At 43.7% G+C, this 21,306-nt stretch overlaps 2 protein-coding genes across 5 annotated transcripts in view; both read left to right on the top strand.

The window, feature by feature from the left end:
• Positions 1 to 1,458: 1,458 nt before the first annotated feature.
• On the top strand, positions 1,459 to 8,435 carry LOC112107910 (corticosteroid 11-beta-dehydrogenase isozyme 1-like). The gene is made up of 6 exons (XM_026661116.2): positions 1,459 to 1,663; positions 2,654 to 2,784; positions 4,007 to 4,118; positions 4,670 to 4,855; positions 5,915 to 6,058; positions 7,322 to 8,435. Exons 1-6 carry the CDS (start codon positions 1,516 to 1,518, stop codon positions 7,540 to 7,542), a joined length of 942 nt encoding a protein of 313 aa, XP_026516901.1. The 5' UTR covers positions 1,459 to 1,515; the 3' UTR covers positions 7,543 to 8,435.
• Positions 8,436 to 11,017: 2,582 nt separating this feature from the next.
• TRAF3IP3 (TRAF3 interacting protein 3) overlaps positions 11,018 to 21,306 on the top strand; it is a 28,325-nt gene continuing 18,036 nt past the window's right edge. For 3 of the 4 annotated variants that reach the window (XM_024201805.3, XM_029913814.1, XM_029913813.1), the window contains exons 1-2: positions 18,064 to 18,140; positions 18,929 to 19,343. In XM_024201805.3, coding sequence (XP_024057573.1) covers positions 18,999 to 19,343 — 345 coding nt within the window. In that variant the 5' untranslated portion in view covers positions 18,064 to 18,140; positions 18,929 to 18,998. Of the gene's footprint in view, positions 11,039 to 18,063; positions 18,141 to 18,928; positions 19,344 to 21,306 lie in introns of those variants that run through there. The other variant, XM_024201807.1, reaches the window with a different exon arrangement.

Below are 21,306 nucleotides of genomic sequence, written 5' to 3' on the forward strand. Positions count from 1 at the left end.
GTAGGGTCCTAGGGGGCCAGTTAGGATGGGGGGAGGGTCTCAGGAGGGGGCAGTCAGGGGACAAGGAGCGGGGGGAGGGTTGGGGGTTCTGAGGGGGGCGGGAAGTGGGAGGGAGTAGAAGGGGCAGGGGCGGGGCTAGGGCAGGACAGGGCGGGGCTCCTCCTGTCCTCTTTTTTGCTTGCTGAAATATGGTAACCCTAATTTTTCTATCATGCAGGCACTCACAATCAAGGTCCAACGTTTATATATGGCTGCTTTTCTCTGAGGCAGCTTTGCAGGGTTTGCCTGGTGTATTGCTTGACTCTGTGGAACCCTCTGTTTTAGGATGTGGATTGTTTTTCTATTTCAGTTTGTAAAAGAAAGGATGTTAAACAGAATGAGATTTTAAAGGGATTGTGTTTGGAAAACAATTCGGAAAAAAGAGCATGTTTGAGTTTCACACTGGAGCTGAGCAGAGCTGAGACGTTGCCCAGACTTGTTTTATTGCAACTCCCCAGATAGCTGAGTTCTGAAATTGCGCTGTTTGCAGACAGCACTTGTATGCATAGAAATGCACTGAAAACATTGCACTTTGCCTCCCAAAAGCAAATTAGTAGCAATAACTTTCCATTAGTTTTCTATAGAAATTTAGTAGCTGATCCTGCAATCCTGATGCACTTACTTCTTTCCCCTAGCCTTAGAACTCCGGCCCTAATCTAGTCCACCAGAACTCACTCCTCTCCACCTTTAAACACTCCTTAAGAAAGCCGCCTTCAGAGAAGCCTGCAATCCCTATTTCCTCAGGGAAGGGTTTACACACCCACTGGAACTACAAGACATGGCTAACATGACTGCTCATTCACTCTGGTTTTTAGTGCATTCCTTCCCTGCATATGTGTGTCGTCTGTCTACATATGCTCCGCAATGCATAGACCGTGTCGTTTTATAAGTATAAAGCATCTAGCATATGGTGGGTATCATACAAGTGGTAATAATAAATAGCAGAATCCTGCAACGTTTGTGCTGCAATCACTAGAAAGTTCTTCCTAGATTTTTATATGGATTTAATTTTATTTAGATTAAATGCTCATTCCTGTAGCATTTGAGCACTTCCCACTCATTAATGAATTTATCCTCAAAACACCCCCAGGAGGTAGGGGACTATCATCCCCATTGTATAGACGAGGAAACTGAGGCACACAGAGGTTAGGTGACCTGCTCAAGAAAGTATCTATTAGAGCCGGTACTTGAACCCAGATCTCCTGAATCGAAGTTCACAAACCCACCCTTCCTTTCTCAGAGGCAGGTTCCTTCTAACAAAAGGACACTTTCCTTCAGTGTGCTCAGAGAACACAACAGCAGTCCATAGCAGGAACAGGGTGCAATAGGGAATATGAAGTCCAAAATGACGCTGTTGTTTAAAGGTTAATGATTGTTAACCTGGACAAAAAGTAAACAAAGGCTATGACATACATTTCCAGTTGAACTTGTTTTCAAAGCTCCCATCACTTGCTCCCTTCGTTTCAGAATATTTATATGCTTTTGTGGAGCTCAGATCTTCAGGGTTTGTCTCTTTTATGCTTGTTTTTCTGCAGTAGGATGGGGCTGTTGCTAAAGATTCTTGTGCCATTTGTGGGATTGGTCTTGGCCTTCTGTTTTTATTCAAAGGAAGATTTTAAACCAGGTAAGTGATTACAGCAAATGTCCTTTAAAACCATGACAGCAAAAGGGTACACTTGAGAGTTATAATAATGGATCTGCACAGAGACAATGCTGCAGTTTCATGAGCCTTTCAAATTCCAGACTGTAGCCTTTTGAAATGAAGTATGTCCAGGAATGTCACCTGAAATGGCATTCCTTTCTCTGGTAGAAAATGACAAATTACACAATTGTATAAAAGTGCAGACATATTCTAGCTTCCCAGATGAATAGAGGGGATTATTTGGGGCTTGCTGGAATTTCCAAGGTAAGTGATTTGAAATCAACAAAGTTATAAACTGTGGTTGATACTATTGCTAATAAAAATAACTGGACACAAGGTTTAGCACCATGAAATCTAAAATGTTTCATTTTCAAATTAAAGATGAGCCTCAGCCACAAAATTCAGCTCTGGATAAAAACTATTTTCACGGTGAGATCGTTTTCCGCTCCATCTAGATTTTCATACTGAACCCATCATCCTGGTAGAGGAATCCAGGGCCAGATCCTCAACTGGTGTAAATCACCATAACTCCACTGAGGTCAATGGAGTGATGCTGATGTACACTAGCTGAGGAATTGGTTCTAGGGGCTGGGCTTGCCCCATTAGAGAAACAAAGGTCAGTTGTGAATTTTGGATCCAAACTTTTAAAGCTTTGGGATCTCGGATTTTAGTTTGTTAGAGTCGTTAGTTTGTTTAGTTGTTGGAGTTTAGTTTTAGTTTGCTCTAGTTGTAGATACTAAGGTTTAGTAGGTTTCACATGGAAGTGCATCAAAACTGTATTTTTGGGTGAGTTTCCACTGTTCCCTTGATGGGTTCTTCTCTTGGGACTAAGAGGAATAGGCTGGGTTGATCTGAGGCTGGACTTGTATGGTTTGGGACAAAAATTGTTGGTTTCACTAGTGTTTTGGGCACAAGTGTTTTTGTGGGTGATGTTAGTGGGACATGTAACATTCGCTATGTGCTACTCTGCAGAGATGCTGAAAGGGAAGCGAGTGATCGTCACTGGAGCAAGCACTGGAATTGGAGAGCAAATGGCTTATCACCTGGCCCGGATGGGAGCCCATGTTCTGATCACAGCACGGACAGAAGCCAAGCTTCAGAAAGTAACTGGCTAGCCAAACACTCCTGTGGTGCCTAGATACTATGGTGATGGATATATTATATATATGTGGATATTTGATTAAAGAGATATGCATGCTCAGATTCAGACACAGTTTATAGAGATGCAATAACGTCTCATAATGAAGGTTATAGGCTTTTGTTGGAAAATATCCTATTTTCAACTCCCACCCGCTGCCATTTTAAAGCCTGTTTTTCACTGACCACTGCAGGGTTTCTTGCACCTTCATCTGATGTACCTGGGGCTGGCCAACGTAAAACACAGATCACTGGACAAGATGGAACCCTGGTCTGACCCAGCCTGGCAATTCTTATGTCCCTACCCCCTCCGCTCACTAATTTTTACACAGACAATTCTTTTCCACAGGCAGTTTCTCATGTGTTGCTTCTGCCCAGAAGAAACCGTTACTGAAAGGTTTGAGGTCTATTTGGACAGAGCAATTTTTGAGCTATGAGATTTTGAGACAGTGGTGATTTCTCACTTCTTGTTACTTGTTCTTACGGTTTAGCCCAGTTGAACACTGTTGAATGTAAAAGCTCCGTGCCTGTTTTAGCCCCTGATTCTGCAAAAGGACCCATTTGCTCTGCTCCTGGCCACTGAATGGAGACCAATTAGTGGATTGCATTGCAGGATCAATGGTTTATACATAGCTTCTTGGTAAAAAAAACTAGTGCAGAGAGCTGGTTTTACCAAGCTGGAGTGCTAAAAACTTGCAGTTATTATCAAAGCTTGAATTTTTAGTTACTAACATTTTTAAAAGATAAGCAGAATTGAAGAGAGTACACATTATTTTCTTACATAAATATTAACAGGAAAAGTTGACAGACATAACTACTAACACCTGACTGCTATGCCAGGGTCTCCAGTGTGTTATTACAAGGGCTGTGCAAAAATAACTATTTGCAAAATTCCGTGGGGAAAAAAAATTACAATTTACAGCCAAGTCAGTGTTTGCAGAATCAGATGTTTAGTGCTTGCTGTACTTTTTGCAGGCAGAGCCACGGGACCAAATGCCTGCATGGTCTAATTCCATTGCTGTCAATGTATTTATAACAGCTCTGAATCTCACTCAGTGAACACGGACTGGATTCACCCAAGTAGGAGAACATAATCACTCTGCCCACTGAGCCACCCAAGTGTCCCTTTGAAACGCTAAGAGTACTAACAGTGGGGAAATCCATGTCTCAATGTTGCATTTGTCTCAGGTTGTCACACGGTGCCTAGAGCTGGGCGCAGCATCTGCTCACTATATGAATGGCAGCATGGAAGACATGGCACTTGCAGAAGACGTGGTGAAGGAAGCCAAACAATTGTGGGGTACGTTAACTGCTTGCTGTCTGGAAATCACCACCTGCCCCTTTCACAGAGGTGCTTTTAGCACAAGAGACGAATAACCCCAATCTTATTTTTACTTCTCACTAAAGCCCAGGCTATAAGTGTAGGTCTCCAGAGATGAAGGATCAGTGAACTGATTCCGTGTATTGCCGACACCTACTATGGTCACTTCAAAATATATACTTATTATAAATATTGTTATTAACATTGCTGGCAACATACGCTGGATAATGTGGTTACATTGTTTACTTTTCGTTTTTCACAGGATTTTATAGACAAAAAGGGGTTTTGATTTTTGAGATACACTTACATACCCAAACCACTGATGCAACACAATGCGAGGTGTATTTAGTCTCTGGAAAATAACAACCTACTATAGCTATTAGTTAAGGGAGTTTTCTCCATTAGTTCAAATGGTAAAAGGTCTATGTGATAAGGAGAGTGTCCTGGGTTTAAATGCTGCTGGCATAGGTTCATTAAACAGTTTCTTCATTTTCTTCTAGCTGAAGCTAAAACCCCCTCTTTGCTTTCAGGAGGCCTAGACATGCTGATCCTCAACCACATCGGTTACACCTACTTTAACTACTTCGATGGAGATGTTGAGCATATACGAAAACTCCTGGAGATTAACTTTCTCAGCTATGTGGCCATGACAGTCTCTGCACTGCCGATGCTGAAGGAGAGTGGGGGCAGCATCCTTGTGGTTTCATCCACAGCAGGTGAGAGTGAACCAGGCTAGAGACCCTTATGTTCAGTAATGCTTGATTCTTTCCTTTGGTTTAGTTCCTCCTGGGATTCAAAGGAGGTTTCTTCTGAAATTGTTTCTCAAAAGAGAGGAGGAGGATCACCTGAGAAGACTAACATAATTGACTGGGACTGTGGGTTCAGTGTGACAAAGTCTGTTTACTGAATGCAAAAACAGTCGGTATGATTCATATACCGCCCTTCTTCTGACCCCACGCTGCTGAGCGGCAGCACGTCTAGCATCTTGCAGATCAGCTTCCCAGTGGAGGAGAAATCCGTGATGCAGTCTGGGTGTACTCCAAGTGCAACTGGTTTTACTTATGCACGTACACCAGTCCTAAAATGAGATGGTCAAACAGTGCACCAGGGCAGTCTCTGCTTCCAGAAATCTCAGCCTAATGCCAATGTCTGATTCCCAGAGAGCAACTCTGCCTCAATAATTGACTCTAAGTGTGAGTCCAAGGCATGGAGCAAATGCCCCCTTTTCTGAAGCTGCCTCTACACACAACCTGGCACAATAAAGACTAACATCACCACCACGTGTCTTCCCAACAGTAAACACTCACTTGCACACTAAGCAAAAGATCTTGTAAAACTGCGTAACAGAGCCACGTGGTAATATCTGCCATCACAATACATATTGTTTGTTTGCTGGGTTGTGTGTTGTATACACATTAACTGATATATATGTGGATGTGTGTTCTATGCAAGGGTCACATTTCTCATGAGTGAGTTATGGAGGTCATTCAGACCTCATGCTGATAATACCTTTATATCACCCCATCTCATCATATATTTTGTACGTGCCACATATTACAGGAAAACTGTTAGGAATGTTTTTAAACCCCCCCTCCCCGCACATCCCAGTGTTAGTGGATTTACTTATATCCTTCAGGCTACTGAGGTAGTTAGTTCCTGTGAGTCGAAATATGACAGGCTGCTGAAGGATAAGACAAAATCAGAATGACACGTTTTTGCTTCTGTGCACTGAAAGCATTTAGCCTCGTAAACACTGTTGTTGCATCTCTCTCTAGGTAAAATTGGAATTCCATTTGTTGCTCCCTACTCTGCAACTAAGTTTGCCCTGGATGGATTTTTCAGCTCCTTGAGACAGGAATTAATAATCGAGAATATCAATGTTTCCATCACACTCTGCATCTTGGGCCACATTGCTACTGGTAGGATCAGCACACTTATTTGACCTTGCTAATTAGAAAGGCTTGCACATACAGTACCCAGGCATAAAAATATTACTTACATCCAGAGAGTGGAGACTAGTGTCCACATGTCAGCTTTTTTTTTTTTTTTTTTTTTGGTAGTATGAACGTTTTTAACAAAAGACTGATGAAGTGGGTATTCACCCACGAAAGCTTATGCTCCAATATGTCTGTTGGTCTATAAGGTGCCACAGGACTCTGTCACTTTTAAAAAAGAGTTTCACTATTCTCTTTAGAAGTTTTTACAATACTGAACCCAAATCTCCTAAAAATTCATGGCTTTAGCTACAAAAATGAAGGAACTGTTTTTAATTAATTCAGTCGATCACCTTAACTTTCCTGCAAACCTCTTTAGTACATCTCAAAATTGCATCAATGATGATTTTATAGTCACAAGAAATTCAGCCCAAATATGAGTGTCTCAGACTTGCTCAGGAAATTATTATTTTATTTTTATAGCACCAGTAAGTGCTAAACACAAGTAAAAGATAAGGTGTAAAATTTTCAAACACATCTTAGTGACTTAGGCTAGGTCTACACTACAGCGAACTTCCGACCTAAGATACGCAACTTCAGCTACGTGAATACCGTAGCTGAAGTTGCGTATTTTAAGTCGGCTTACCTGGCGGTGAGGACGCGGGAAAGTCGACCGCTGCCGCGCTGCCGCCGACTCCGCTACCGCCTCTTGTCGAGGTGGAGTTCCGGAGTCGACGGTAGAGCCATCAGGGATCGATTTTACCGCGTCCTCACGAGACGCGGTAAGTCGATCCCCGATAAACCGATTGCTACCCGCCGGATCGGCGGGTAGTGAAGACGTAGCCTTAGTAGCTTAACTCCTATTTTCGAAAGGGACTTAGGCACTTAGGACCCTGAGTCACCTTTGAAAATGGGACTTGAGTATTTCTGAAAATGTTATCCAATTCTTTTGACCTGAATAACTTAGTAATAAAATTAGCAAAAGTAAATAAACAACAATACAATTTTCCAGTTGTATAATTACTCAAAAAGCAGGGGAGAAGTTATACATCTCACCAATTTCCTTTTAAAAAAAAAAAGTTGAAGTTTTGTTGAAATCTCAACATTTGATTTTTTTTAACCCACTCTATTTAGTAATTCGTTTTCAGAATGCCAAATACCTCCTTAAATGTTGAACTTTAGATTTCATTGCTCTGCACAGGTTTGTGATGACGCAGTTCCTTTTCTTGTATTTCTCCTTTTCCCCAGAAACTGCTGAGAAAACCGTTTCCCATGTGATGCAGAAGCCAGGTGCACCAAAGAAAGAGTGTGCACTGGAGATTATCAAGAGTGGAGCATTGCGAAAACGGGAACTCTACTATCCATACACCACTGTGAGAATCCCCCTCTTAATACGAGACTGGACTCCAGAATTTTTGGACTCACTCATAAGAAATAGTTTAAATGTGGAAAAGGTCAAAAGAAGTTAGCTTGTCACATGCAGCAGGGCCTAACTAGAAAACAAACCAAATGGCATGAACTTCAGGTAAATGGGGACATTTTATTTTCAGTCTAAATATTTTGGTAAAAGCATCTAAGGGACTTAGGAGCAACAAATCCGATTGGCTTTCAATGAGATTTGTACATCGAAGTCACTCAGGTGCTTTTGAAAATCCCATCCTTTGTTTTTATATTTTCTCTCTGGAGATGAGAAGAGGGAGCAACATGAGGCCTCCGCAAAGCAGCAACTTCTCCACTGTCTATAGAACAGCATTAGCAATGGCTGGGTTCATGTTTGCTGGGACGGGGTGTGGGTGTCACCCACTTTGAACCAGGACAGCAACTCTCAGACCTCCCAATGCTGCAAACAGCCCACACTGGTTTCGGTAGTATACCTCCCATTTGCTCTACTGCACAAAGTTGCTTAGTAAGAAATCTGCTTTTTAATTGTCCTTGCAAAACCTAAGAGGATCTCATTCTCCTCTCACTGTGCTCTGAGTCAGCATCAGGTCCCCCAGCATCCCTCCATGCTAAACACTAATTGTTATTGTTAGTAATATTTATCTGCATTGCAATAACGCTTAGAAGCCCAAGCAGGGGTTGGGGCTGGGGCCTATTTTTGCATTGGACACACACATCATAAAAAGACTTCCTGTCCCAACGAGCTTACAATCTTGCTAATGTGAATTACAGACTGTATGTGTATAGAGGCCAACTCTGCATTCCATGAACACCCAGAACTCCCATCAAGCCAGACTTCAAGTTCCCACCCACTTCAACAGTACTCGGGGCAGAACCTTTAAAGTTTAGGGATCACATCGTCCAGCTCTGAAGTGCAGGTGCCTCTGTGGTTGAAAACAGCTGCATTTCAGAGGCAGGGGAAATGTCCAGGGCCGGCTCCAGCATGAGGTGGAAAATGTATAGCAGCACCAGGAATGTACAGCCTAAAGAGACTGCAACCTCATTTTGAAGTTCTAATTGAAATATACATCAGGAAAGTGTAATGAGAGCTATAAAACTATTCTCGTCACTGACTGCTGGGCAAAGCACAGTGAATTTATGCTTGTTAAAAAGTAAGTGCAGTAGGATAGAAACTCATCAGGAGTCTCATAAATCATCAAAATTAATAATGTATAATGCATAATGGAGTAACAGAGGATGTGAATAAATGAGACTTTGTGAAATGTGTATTTTACATATTTTTTTCTATTTGTTTACTAATGGTTGGTCTATTACTTTGGTGGTTTGCAATTTTATAAAATCTCACAAAAGTTTCATCTAAAAATATAAATAAAGCTGTGAGACACAATCCAGCAGGTTCCAAGGAGGCATGAGGAAATCAGGGGAGTTTCAATGAAACACACACATTTGAAATGGATTTGTGTTTATTCTCTTGGGGGCCAAAACTAAAGTTCACTGAAGTCAATAGGAGCCCATCCATTGATTTCAATGAGCTTTGGATCAGGTCCTCGCTGAAAGCATTCTGCTTTGGTTAACAATGCAAAGGGCAAATCACAAAAATATGCTATGAAAGTGGTGAAGTTTTACCATGCTGTAGCATGGAGTGCGTGCATGCACTGGTTTAGTGTCCAAAGCCATCCCTCTTCTGAGGTAGTTCTTTTATTGGCAGTGGAAACGGCAACACCACTTAAGCTCAGCCTAAACTTTCTCACCCAAGCTAGGCTATTCCTAGGGTTTCCCTCCAGGACCTCTCTGTTCCAAGTCCTGCTTCCCTCCTTCTGCTCACACCTGCCTCTCTCCTATTCTGGGTGGAATTACCTACCCCCACTCCCACCACAGAGAGTCTGTATCAATCAGTCCGCATTGCCACCTGCTGACAGCAGACCCCAATACACGGATCCTCTCACATCCTGGTACTGAAGCAAAACAGGGACTGTAGGCTCCTTATTCCCCACAGGTGATGTCAGCTGGAAGATGTCCCATGGAATGGAGGTGCCTCAGAAAGCAGTAATGGCTGAAGGATGTTGGGGTAATATTGGGCAGCAAATTCTAGGTGGCCTACTATTGCAGTGACATGGCAGAACGGTGGCCAGGGTGATTTTGAGCTACATACACAGTGAATCAGGTGAGCAGGGAGGCACTAGTCCCTGAGAACACACTTGGAATAGTGTATTGAAGTTCCAGGCCCAATGTCTACCAGGCTGAGCACTACTGGAATGATGGGTGGCAGCAGATATTCCCCTCTGACAATAATAATTGGAGCCCTCTGGGCCAAATAATCCCACAAGAATTCCAGAAACGTCAAATAAGAAACTTAACAAGGATGATTGAAGGAGGGGGGCAAATACAGAGAAAGCAAGAGTGAAAGGAAAGGGGGTCTGCCGTTCAGCCCAAATAAGGATTTATTTGGGGATGTGTAAACCCCAGAAGCCATACTAAGGGAGGCTCTTGCTTTTTATTCTAGCACTGTTTAGCCTAGACTTGGCTCAAGCATCACTTCTGGATGAGTCCTTAGAAAATAAGGCTGGAGCTATCATAAAGAAGATGGCCGCCTTAGAGTTTCATTTTCTTCCATGTTTACCTGGACACGCCTGTTTGGTGGGGAGCGTTCACACCAGCTTCACTCTGACCTTTGTCAACTCTGCCGCCGGCCTAACCTCAGATGGCAGAAATATGAATTTCGCACTACACAAGACGGTTTAAAAGTAACACTCCTTTCCTTCCCAGCACCAGGATTCCTCATGGCAAAGGTGGCAAGGCTGAGTCAGTCACAGCTCATCCTGCACAGCTTCTCAGGACGGAGCAACGCCTCAAGGTGCAGTGGCTGATAAATGGAGAAACAGCAAAGGACACTCCTGGACTCTGGCGATAGTGGAATGCAGCCTGTCCCACCACAAGATAACCAAACAACTGTACTGGGCAGGGCACCAATGTTCCAGCTTGTGCCCTAGCCTCTCCTACCATGTCACAAACTCTACGCAGAGACAGGAACCTGGGTTAAGTGTTGCGGCTTAGTACATTTCCTGTTTCAAAAAAAAAAAAAAAAAGGGAGGCAAAGGGAAGTCATTCAAACGAGATGTCAGTTGCAATGTGTTAGCACCCGGTAACCCAGGGCTCACCCTTCTCCTTTCTGGCATGGGGCTTAACTGAGGTCGGGGAGCAGAGCAGGGCCTCTGAACATCTGGCGAATCCACCTAAGGGCTGCCCTTGCTGCGTAGAGGTAAGAACCTTTAGATCTGTGGCTAGCTATGGATGTACAGGAGTAAACGCTGACCCTGTAAAGGAAGGCAATGTGTGTCTTGTTTTTTTCCCCCCGAGGTTCAGCCTGCATGATTGACACTGGGAGGTTGTAACATGAACCAGCAAGGGATTTTTTCTTCCCTTGAAGTTCGAGTGTTACAGCATGCAAAAGAGAGATAAAGGGCACGCTCATTAATTAGGAAGAGTAATTTTGGGTGGCCACGGAAGAAAATAAAACTCATACCTCGCCAGCAAGGGCTCAGAAGTTTGCTCAGAAGTTTGGGGGTGAGTAATAGCTCACACGTTTCTTTACGGTTCTGTCTTGCTTTAAAAGTTAGAAGGTATTTTGTGTTTAAATCAAGCGTATAAACAAGTCCTACTTCCTGGGATGCACAATAAACAGGCTCTGTAAAGAATGTAGTCAGAGCAGGTGAGAAGGTAGCTGAGCAGCTTGTAATGAGAAGAGTCTAACAAACCCAGCCTTTGAGTACATGTCACACACCCGGATGAATAGACAGCAGCACCCAAATTCAGCACTGGACTGGGCCATTTTTAAAATATGAAAAAAAGAAGCAGAGTAAAATATCTTTTCCAGGGCCTGAAAAGTTTGGAGGCCAGTTGTCTTTTTTGGGGAGGGGGGAAGGAGTGAGTTCACATCCAGATCCCGTTTCTGAGGGTTTTCAGCTCTAGGGTGTTGGCACAGGCCCAATCATTATGTACTTCAATGTCGGCGAAGCTGTTCACCAGTTCTACCCTTAGCCTGCTGTGCAGAGGAAGATTGGGCATGAGAGAGAAAGCCCAGAACGAGGGCCACAATGAAACTATTAAGCCAAGAACATAAAAGCTGTGCAGAAACAACATTTTAAGCATTTTATAATGTGAGTTCCCCAGTTCTATTATTTCTCCAGCTGAAAGTTTGCAACAATAAAAACAAATGAATAGCAGATTTTGATGAGACACAGAGGGGGACGAGTGGAAAAATTAAGTGAAAAAAGGACATTTCAGGGACAGTGAGAGGTTTGAGAGTCAGCAGCATCTCCAAACAAATAATGAAAAAAAACCCCAAAAAAACAAAAGTACAGGGCCATTTAGAAAGTGATTCATTTCAATATTATCTTGGAAGTCTTCATTTTCCTAGTTGGCTGGGGGAGCATTTAAGGTGATGCGTTGATAGCTAGTTTGCATATATTTCTCCTACATAAAAGCATAAGCCCTTCGGATAGTTATTAAAGGGCTGTTCTCATATTGGAAAGGAGTTCTTCTAGTTAAAGGAAAACATTTCAGTGACATGCTCTGGCTGTGCCATTATAAGAAATGTGTTTATCTGTAGTGGTTTTTTATAGGTAGCTATACTATTCTGTGGGGCAGATTATTATAAAATCCCCCCATCTTTCCTCCCCCTTCCCCAAAACCTTGCAAACTTTTTAATTGATGCCAGTAATTGCCCTCAGTGTTTCCATCAAAGTCAGTGATTTTCCAGTTGTTTGGGACAAAGAAATGCTAGTGAAATCGCTTATTTTTATTTGAGAGTGAACAACGTTTAACCTGTTTTTTCAGAGACTAATTTTCCTTATTTTTTCTTCACTTTAGTGGATACATTTTTTCTTTCAGGCAGTCAGACTCTCAGACTCAAGAGTGATGGGAGCATTATAAGTACCTGGATAGAGAGTGCCCAGAACTTTGAAAGGGTTTGGATAGGAATTTGATCTTATCTATCTACATCTCAATTAGTCTGTCTTTCAGCTCTGAGAGCAAGGGTGTATGAAGCTGTCTAGCTTACGAAGACATTAAGGACTGTAAGAAATGATTGCTATGAAAACAATAGAATATATGTTAATGAGAATCTGAAAAATGTTTGCTAGGAATGGATATTACTACCACACTCTTATAAGCCTACTGGTCCAGTGGCAAGAGCCCCAGCTCAGAGACTTTATGCATATGATGGGTGCCAGTTTATGTTCTTGCCAAGTGAACAGATGCTGGCATGTGTCCTCCAAAGCTCTATGATCTGCTATGAATAGGAAACCTAAAGCTGAAAGAGAGCAGTCTCTCCCTATTTACAATCTCAATTTCCAACCAACCACCAGACACCATCAAAAACGTCTTTTATTTTTTGTTTAAATTATTGTAAAAAGGCTGACTCTGCTCACAATTACATTGGTGTAAATCAGGAGTACATCCACTTAGTGATGTTACTCCCAGTTTGACTTCTATACAACTCAGAGCAGAACATGACCCTAAGGTAAAACCTTGGGTACTTATCAGAACTGCACCCTAATGATTGAATCATTTGATGTTCCCCAGTCACTAAGGTTGGGATTTTTCAAAAGCATTCCGCGTTGGCCTAACTCTGCTCCTGTTGAAGTGAATGGTAAAACTCCCACCGACTTCAGTAGGAACAGAGTTAGGTCCATGCTTCACACCATTGAAAATCACGCTCTATGGGTACGTTTACACTGCAGCTGGGATCATGTCTCCCAGCCCAGGGAGACAGACTTGTGCTAGCAGGGCTTGAGCTTCTCTTCACCTTCTCCCGTCAATCAGGGTCTATAGCTTTGGTTCTTAGTTTCCAAGTGTTCTTGTCGAGTGTGTCTTCCAAGCTGACATCAACCTTCTTCATATCTTCCCTCAGCATCTCAAACCACCTTTTTTAGGTGGTCTTTGTCCTGGGACTACTAGCTTTTGAACTCTCTTGCCAACACATCCTACATCTTGTCATTTCAGATGACCCAGTCGTCTCAGTCTATACTCCCTCAGCTTTTCTGCAATGGAGGCTACCTGAATCCTGGCTTGTACCATTTCATTGCATAGCTTGTCAGCTCTTGTCTTACCCAGCACCTGCTTGAGCATTCTCCTGTTGGCAGCGTGAAGTAGTAGTTGTTCTCTCTGCTTCATTGGTCAGCATTCTGACTCACATATCATGGCTGACTTAATCATGATCTTATACACTTGGGTCTTTAGTTTACTTGGCATATCCTTATCGCAGAGAATTCCTGTCAGCTCGCTTCGTTTACACCAAGCGCTCGTCGGGTGGTTCTTAACATCTGCATCTACATCCCCATCATGGCTCCACAGTACACTGAGGTATGTAAGTTATTGCACAGCCTTTAACTCTGTACATCTAGTTTTACTGGCTTCATGTTGCCCCTCTCAACGAAGCATTGCATGTATTCCATCTTTTGTCGGCTGATTCTTAAGCCATTTTCCTCCATAGTTCTAGGCCCCTTTCCAGTTTGTATTTATCTTCACGGCACAAAATAATGTCATCGGCAAAAAGCATGCTCCATGGAGCCTCTCCCCTAATCTCCTGCATCAAGGCGTCCATTGCAATCACAAATAGGATTGGGTTTAAGGTTGATCCTTGATGTAGACCTACACTCTCAGTGAATGCCTCTCACTACTGTTGTGCTATCTTCATACATATCCATCATAGTCTGAACATGTGTCTCTGGCAGATTGCACAACCAAAGGCACCACCAAAGCAATTCTCTAGGAAGCCTGCCATAAACCTTCTCTAAATCTACAAACACCAAGTGCAGCTCCATGCATTATTCCTGTACTTCTACTGCAATATTCAGGTTGCAAATACTGCCTCCATTGTCGACCTTCCGAACATAAACCCAAATGGGTTGTCATATATTTGATGCTCCAGCTCCTGCTAAAATCTTCTCTCTATAATTCTTTCTAGCCATTTCATAGTGTTACCCATTAACTTGATGGTGTGACCCTGAGAGCCTCTTTACGCCAATTAGTGAAGAGTGCACCCAACAGAATATTTAGCCAAACTATTTCTCATAGAGTATCCTAAAAAAACATGTGTGATGTATGTACGGGTTGTCTATAGAGAGTTATGTATGTATGCTGGAAATATGTTCTTAAAATATGTTGTGGAGGCAGTTGATTAACCAGCCTTCCCTAGACAAAGGAATGTGGATTTACCTGTCTGCATGGATCAAGCAAACAAGTGGAAGAGAAAAACATCCTGGCTTGATTACAAGCACAGGACAATAGAAAGACATTTGTATCGAAGGTAAACAAAGTGATCGAGTGAATCAAAAAACGCAAATTGACCCGAGGATGAAGAAGGGGCTTGGCACCTGCACCCCGAAGAACAAGCAGCAGGGGAGAGGAACTTTGTCTGGGTTTATTTTCAAAGAACACATTCCAAAAGGCTTTTTGGACTATAAAAGGACAAAAAGGGGACTCCTTTGTTATCCATCACTTAGGAGACAAAGGGATCAGCGCCCGTTGATGCTGTGAATGGTGGATCCTTCTGCCTGAGTGCCTGGGGATGCTGACAGCTTGAAGTGAGTGAGAAAGCTGCTCAGGCAAAGATTATAGCTTGTTAAAGTTAAGTTTCAGTCACTAGGAAGTAGGTTATTTTTGTTTTGTCACCAGACCTGTCTATTTTCTTTTGCTCACGATCACTTAAATCTATATTTGTATTAATCAACTTATTATTGGTTTTACTATCAACCATCCCCATCCTGTTATATTCAAGTGAGGCGCATATCCTCAACTGAGCCAACAGGCTGAGGTGTAGTCTGTCTCTTTGGAGACAGGAGACTTTATTAATTTCGATGAGCATCCAAGTGAGAGGGACTGCACGCTGCAGAAAGATGCCTGTAGGGGACTCAGGAACCAGGGTTCACTAAATGTTACCTGCAAGGCAAAGTTTAGAATGGCAGAGTCTGGAGATCTTTGCTGGTGAGGTGGACAGAGTGGTGTAGCAGGAGGCTGTCACACTGTTTACGCTCCAGGAAAGCGCTCTCTTGCTGAGGCAGAGAGGTAACACAGTGAGCTTATGGTTCTGGACTCCCTGAGGAGAGCATCACAGATGGGTTGGTAATTACTACATTCCTGCACATCTCCCTTACGCTGGAAGATAGGGACCAATATGCTCTTCCTCCACTTGTCGGGCATTTCCCAGTACAGAGAATTAAGTTGAAGAAGTCTGTCATCATCACCACGACCTCATGGGTGAGTGCTTTAAATGCCTCCTTTGGTACACGGTCCACTGCCACTGCATTCCCATGTTTCATCGTCTTCAGGGCTGAAGCTCCACCTGGTCATAGGTCTTATGAAGCTGCTGCTTGCGCATACTTCCCACGACGATTTCTTCGCATTCTCTTCATTGAGCGGTTTCTCATAAAACCTCGGCCATCTCCTAATGATTTCACCATCTTCCACCAGTTCTCTTCTGTTTTCTTCTTTGACACACTTCGCAGCTGCCGAGTCCTCTGTGTTTCTTGGCTAATCTATATATTCCTTTCTTCCCTTCCTTTGTTAGTAGTCATCCATAAAAGCCTGCTGCAACGGCTTTTCTTTTTTTTTTTTTTTTGGGTAGCAGGGCTTGAGCTAGTGAGCTAAAAATAGCAGTGTGGAAGCTGCAGCTCCAGCCACCAAAAAACTACTCAGGCTAGCCACCCAAGCTCAGACCCAGGGGGTCAGGTGGGCTTGAGAGTCTGTCTGCCATCTGAGCTACAACGTGCACACTGCTGTTTCTAGCATGCTAGCTCAAGCTCTGCTAGCAGAAGCAGGGCCGCCCCGGGGCGGGGGGCAAGTGGGGCAATTTGCCCCATGCCCCGGGCCCTGCAGGGCCCCCACGAGAATATAGTATTCTATAGTATTGCAACTTTTTTATGGAAGGGGCCCCCAAAATTGCTTTGCCCCAGGCCCCCTGAATCCTCTGGGCAGCCCTGAGCTGGAGTCTGTCTCACTGGGCAGGGAGCATCCTTCCCAGCTGCAGTGCAGATATACTCTAAATGGCCAGATATTCAAAAGAGCTTCACACTCAACAGCTCCTATTGTCCGCAGTGGGGATAGAGAAGATTCTCCATGGTTCTGAATGGGAGCTGCTGGCTCGGAGCACTTTTGAAAATCTGGAGATGGGAATTTGCTTTTTTCTCTCATTTGCACCTGTATCAATCCACAGTAACTCCGCTGGAGTCAATGGAGATAAAACCAGGGTGAGTGAAAGGAGAGCCAGGCCCTTGGTTTGGATCCTGTTAGCTGGTCAAAATAAAATGGATATTCCATCCCAGGGCTGCAGTGTGATACTCCTCCCCACAACACCCAGAACCGTGCAGGGGAGACCCCTCCATCGCACACTGTGTGGGCACTAGGACCCAGGTGATGCCCTCCTACCCCCTGCACCCCACCAGCTATGTGTCCTTGGGGAAAAACTGCAGGGAGGAACCGGCCATAGGAGCAGCTACAGAATTGGCCAAAGCAGGGACCTCGGGACATTCAGAGAGTTTTCCAGAGTTTTTCCTTGTGCTGACTGGCTGTTTGTTCCAACCCTCCACCTCCCTCGGACTCTTCACCTCAACTTCACTGCACAACTGTCCGCTTGCCCTCTTCCTCCTCGCCTTTCCCTTCCCATTTAGCTGATCACCTCCTAACCCCCCCCCCCCCCCCCCCCCCCCCTCCCACCCCATTGTTCACTTTGCTTGTGTGTTCTACCCCTTCCCCCACCCTGCATCTGCCCCTCTGGGTTTGTGCCATGCTTAGCACAATGGGACCCCATTCTTGGCTGGCCCTTTGGCCCTGCATAATAAACATGATCAATAATAACTAAGAGAATCTCACTGTCCAAATACAACAGGCCAAAAAGAGAGCAAAATGTACACTTGGGCTGGCAGGCAATAGAGTAAAGTATTTTGGCTGACAGCCACTCCCACCCACTGGAGCACTAATCCAATCCCAAACCACTCAGCAGAATGCCTAACATCTTCACATGATCCTCCAAACAACATTTCTGGAATGTGCATGAGGATTATCCGTCTGGATCAAGGAGCAGGGAATCCCTGTGCTGGCTAATACGGAGGGGTAGGAGGGAAAATGTAACGTTTTAGGGATTTTGTCAGTGTGTGTCATGTTGTGCTCTGTTTTCTTCCTCACTGGTGAAGAGGAGAAGACCCAAACACCTTCCATGTGGCCACAGTCTAGTAAAGCAAGTAAGAGGGAAGCTTGCAAGTGAGCAAAGAATTCTGTAGGAGGAAGTGGAGGGAAGGGATTATCATTCACTGTGCACATGTACACAGTGTAGGGGGGGTAATGCCCAAACAAAGGAGCTCATTCTCAGGGCAGGCTTCTGGTGCAATCTACCTGCTTTGCTTGAGCTATACACAAACAGAAGTGGAGGTAAACCCACTGGGCTGAGCCGTGCCATTCAGCTCTCCTGCTTGCTCTCCCCTCATCTCGAGTCCAACAATGTTTCTAACCAGAGTAAACATTAATGTATTTAATATTTACAACAGAAGGGGACAGGAGGCAGTGCCACTAGCCAGGAGAATTGAGGACACGGCCTTTTGTGAGGAAAAGGAAAGAAAAACGTGCAGAGTGCAAACTGGAATGTACCATTTAAGTCAAGCTATTGCAAAAGGTGAGTGGGGTAAGGAAGAGGAGCTAAAATAATGCAGCACTCAACATTAGGGTGACCATGATCTTCAGATAGTAAGAGCTCTTAAAACTGATGAGACAGAAACAACCTGGGATTTTCCCAAAGATTCTATAGAAAAACCCATGCAGTGTGGTAAGACAAGCTCCATGTCCCAGGTCTCTCTGGGCGTGCACAGAAGGCAAACAGGATTTAGAAATACATGCAGCTGCAGGAAAAGTAAATTATATAATAGCAAATTTCCTACATCTACAGTTAGTCTTTTGGAACAGACTGGAAAAATATATGTATGCAGGAAAGGAATGCAAGGCCACTACTACGGAAATACCAGGAGCCATTATTCTTGCTGCAGTCTTACTTTTTTAGGTGGGCCAAGGGGTTATAACTAGGAGCAGGAGGCCGAAACTGAGCAAAAAAAAAATTTAGACTGAACAGCAGGAGGTATTTGATAATGGCAAGATCTAAGACTGAAGAATAAATCTCCCAAGGAAGGTGGTAGACACTTCATCACTTGAGACTGAACTGGATAAAGCACTGGAAAATCTACTTCAAGGAGCAATCCTTTATTAGCTCCCAAGTGTGTGTGTGTGTGTGTATATATTTATCTATGGCTGGGGGTAGAGAGATGTCGGAAAAAGGATGCCACCGGCATCCACTGAATAAGGTGAATATCCCTAGAGTTGGTGTCTTTCATACATTTATTCAACCTCCAGCCTGATCATTTGTTTTCACTTAAAATGTCTCTCTGCCCCCTCCCCCTTTGGTTTCATTAGGAAAGAACTTCACCAAAGCAGCCAGGAGATCATCACAGGTTGGTGTGTTGTGTGTGGAGCCGTGGACAATATGATCAGTCGAACTGAGAAGTCCCCGCGCCGGTGCAGGCGTCTGAGTGAGAGTTACGACGAGAAGTGCGAGCGCCGGCACGAGACCCGTGAGAGCTTGTGGAGGAGAAACAATGTCACCACATGTCGCCATGTGGGGCAATGTCAGAAAAAAGAGGCAGAGGAGCAGTCCCAGAGCCCCCGCCAGAAAGAGTTCCTGAAGAGAAGGAACTTAGCCACCGAAGAAGGAAAGAAACAAGTGAGGTTTCCTACTGGGACACCAGCATCTCCGGGACAAGAGTGTGCAACAGGCACCCCCAAGGAAGCATCCTCCTGGATGGATCTGAGGTCACCCACATCCCTCCAGGTAACAGCTGCAGCTCTGACAATCATACTTTTCATAGATGGTTGGCTAATTATTATGGGCTTTATCCAATGTTCACTGGAATCAATGGGAGTCTTTCCATTGACTACCAGAGGTTTGGGATTAGGGTCTAAATATTTGATGGCAAAAACTGAGAATTCACTGACAAAAATGGATATTTCCTTGACGATTCACAAACTTGATCCAGGGCAAGATTTTGTCCTGTCACTCTCGTCGTGTTCCTCTCCTGCTTTCTAAATCCTGAACTTTGACCCAGATGGAGATTTGCAGCCATTTCTCGTAGTTCAAACCTGCATTTTGGTAGCAAAATAATTGTTTTCCACTTGTGCAAATTGCCTCTCATTCTCATCAAAAGATCTGAGATGATCACCATAAGCAGTTGGCTTTCTTTGGATGAACCTATGGAAGCATGACTTCCCGCCAGCATCTTTAGTGGGAGGAATTTTCTCATGTTGAGTTAGTAATGAGTGTCTGATTGTATCCTAATTTCAGCATCCTTCTTACAAACTACACATTATCCTATATTTACGCTTGGAAGTATTAGATTTTTATCAGTAAACATTGGTAAACATTGATATCACCATACATATACAACCAATATAGTATTTTAATCTATAGTAACCAAAATGTACAGATAGGCAAAGTTTAAAAAATGCTGTTTGAGAACTTATTAGAGTTTGATTTAAGGATATTTACTTTGCATATTTTGTCAAGTAATGTTGACTGCCCCATAATTTCTCTCAACTGTGAAAAATTAAATTGATAAAAATCAAAATGACTCCGCCAAGCCTACCGATGTTATACGCAGCCAGCAGTGAACCAGATGAGCCAATGCATTTAATAAAACCAGATTAAGATCATACATAAATGCTCCAGAGTCAGACAATTAGGTTGTACCTTCTAAACTCACAGCCTTTCAAATGAAATAATCCCCCCATCTGTTTTCGTACCTAAGTAAAGTTATCCAAGGGGCTTTTAACTGAAATCAACAACCAAGGACAATCAAATAAAAGCACAGACATGTCCTGTGGGCTCCTCTACAAGGCATGATTGTGGAGGACAATTATGTACCTCGTGCTACTGTTTACTTCTTTTGATCGCTGGGTTTAATTACAAGCCAGACAGCAAGACTTGGAGCAGGCATTCACATGCTTGCAGCCCATGTGCCTGTAACTTTGGCTGCAGAATCACTCTCATCCTAGTACCTGCAGGGGGCTCTGAGGAACTGAAGTAAGGGAGAAAAGAGTTCATGCTCTTACTACCAGAGATCCTGGAGAGGAACTCGGATATAACTCTGATGAGTGCAGAACAAATATCTAGAGTGACCAGATAGCAAGTGTGAAAAATCGGGATGGGGGTGGGGGGTAATAGGTGCCTATATAAGAAAAAGCCTCCAAAATCGGGCCTGTTCCTATAAAATCGGGACATCTGGTCACCCTACGAAATATCTAAGCCTAAAGCTAGCCAGCTGTTAGCAGCAATGCTAGCCAGGAACTAACTCAGGGCATCAAAAGCTCTTTTCTTACTCTCCGTGCGGTTAGTGAAGCAACTGGCCTCCTTGCCTCTCAGAGTCTCAGAGGCACTTCTTTCCCTGCAGCTTCACAGTCTACCTGCAGTTAGCAGGTTCCCCCACTGCCCCTGTCAGTGTTGCTGAGCGGCTACACCTTGCACTGACTCCAGTGGGAGTTGCGGGTGCTCAGCACCTTCTGAAAAATTAGGCCTTGAACCCAAAAATCACTGTAACCCTCAGTCTCCACCCATGTTATTCCCCAGGTCAGTCACACAGTCTATACCAGGGGTCGGCAACCTTTCAGAAGCGGTGTGCCGAGCCTTCATTTATTCACTCTGATTTAAGGTTTCGCGTGCCAGTAATACATTTTAACGTTTTTAGAAGGTCTCTTTCTATAAGTCTATAATATATAACTAAACTACCGTGGTATGTAAA

Source organism: Terrapene carolina, unplaced genomic scaffold (genome assembly GCF_002925995.2).
Source record: "Terrapene carolina triunguis isolate 2854851 unplaced genomic scaffold, T_m_triunguis-2.0 Scaffold926, whole genome shotgun sequence".
Taxonomy (NCBI): Eukaryota; Metazoa; Chordata; order Testudines; family Emydidae; genus Terrapene; species Terrapene triunguis.

Excerpts from the sequence above, each read along its gene's own strand:
- LOC112107910 (XM_026661116.2), top strand. The coding sequence starts at position 1,516 with ATGCTTTTGTGGAGCTCAGATCTTCAGGGTTTGTCTCTTTTATGCTTG. Across the intron at positions 4,856-5,914 it reads TGTGGTTTCATCCACAGCAG|GTAAAATTGGAATTCCATTT; the intron begins GTGAGAGTGAAC and ends ATCTCTCTCTAG. Across the intron at positions 6,059-7,321 it reads CTTGGGCCACATTGCTACTG|AAACTGCTGAGAAAACCGTT; the intron begins GTAGGATCAGCA and ends CCTTTTCCCCAG.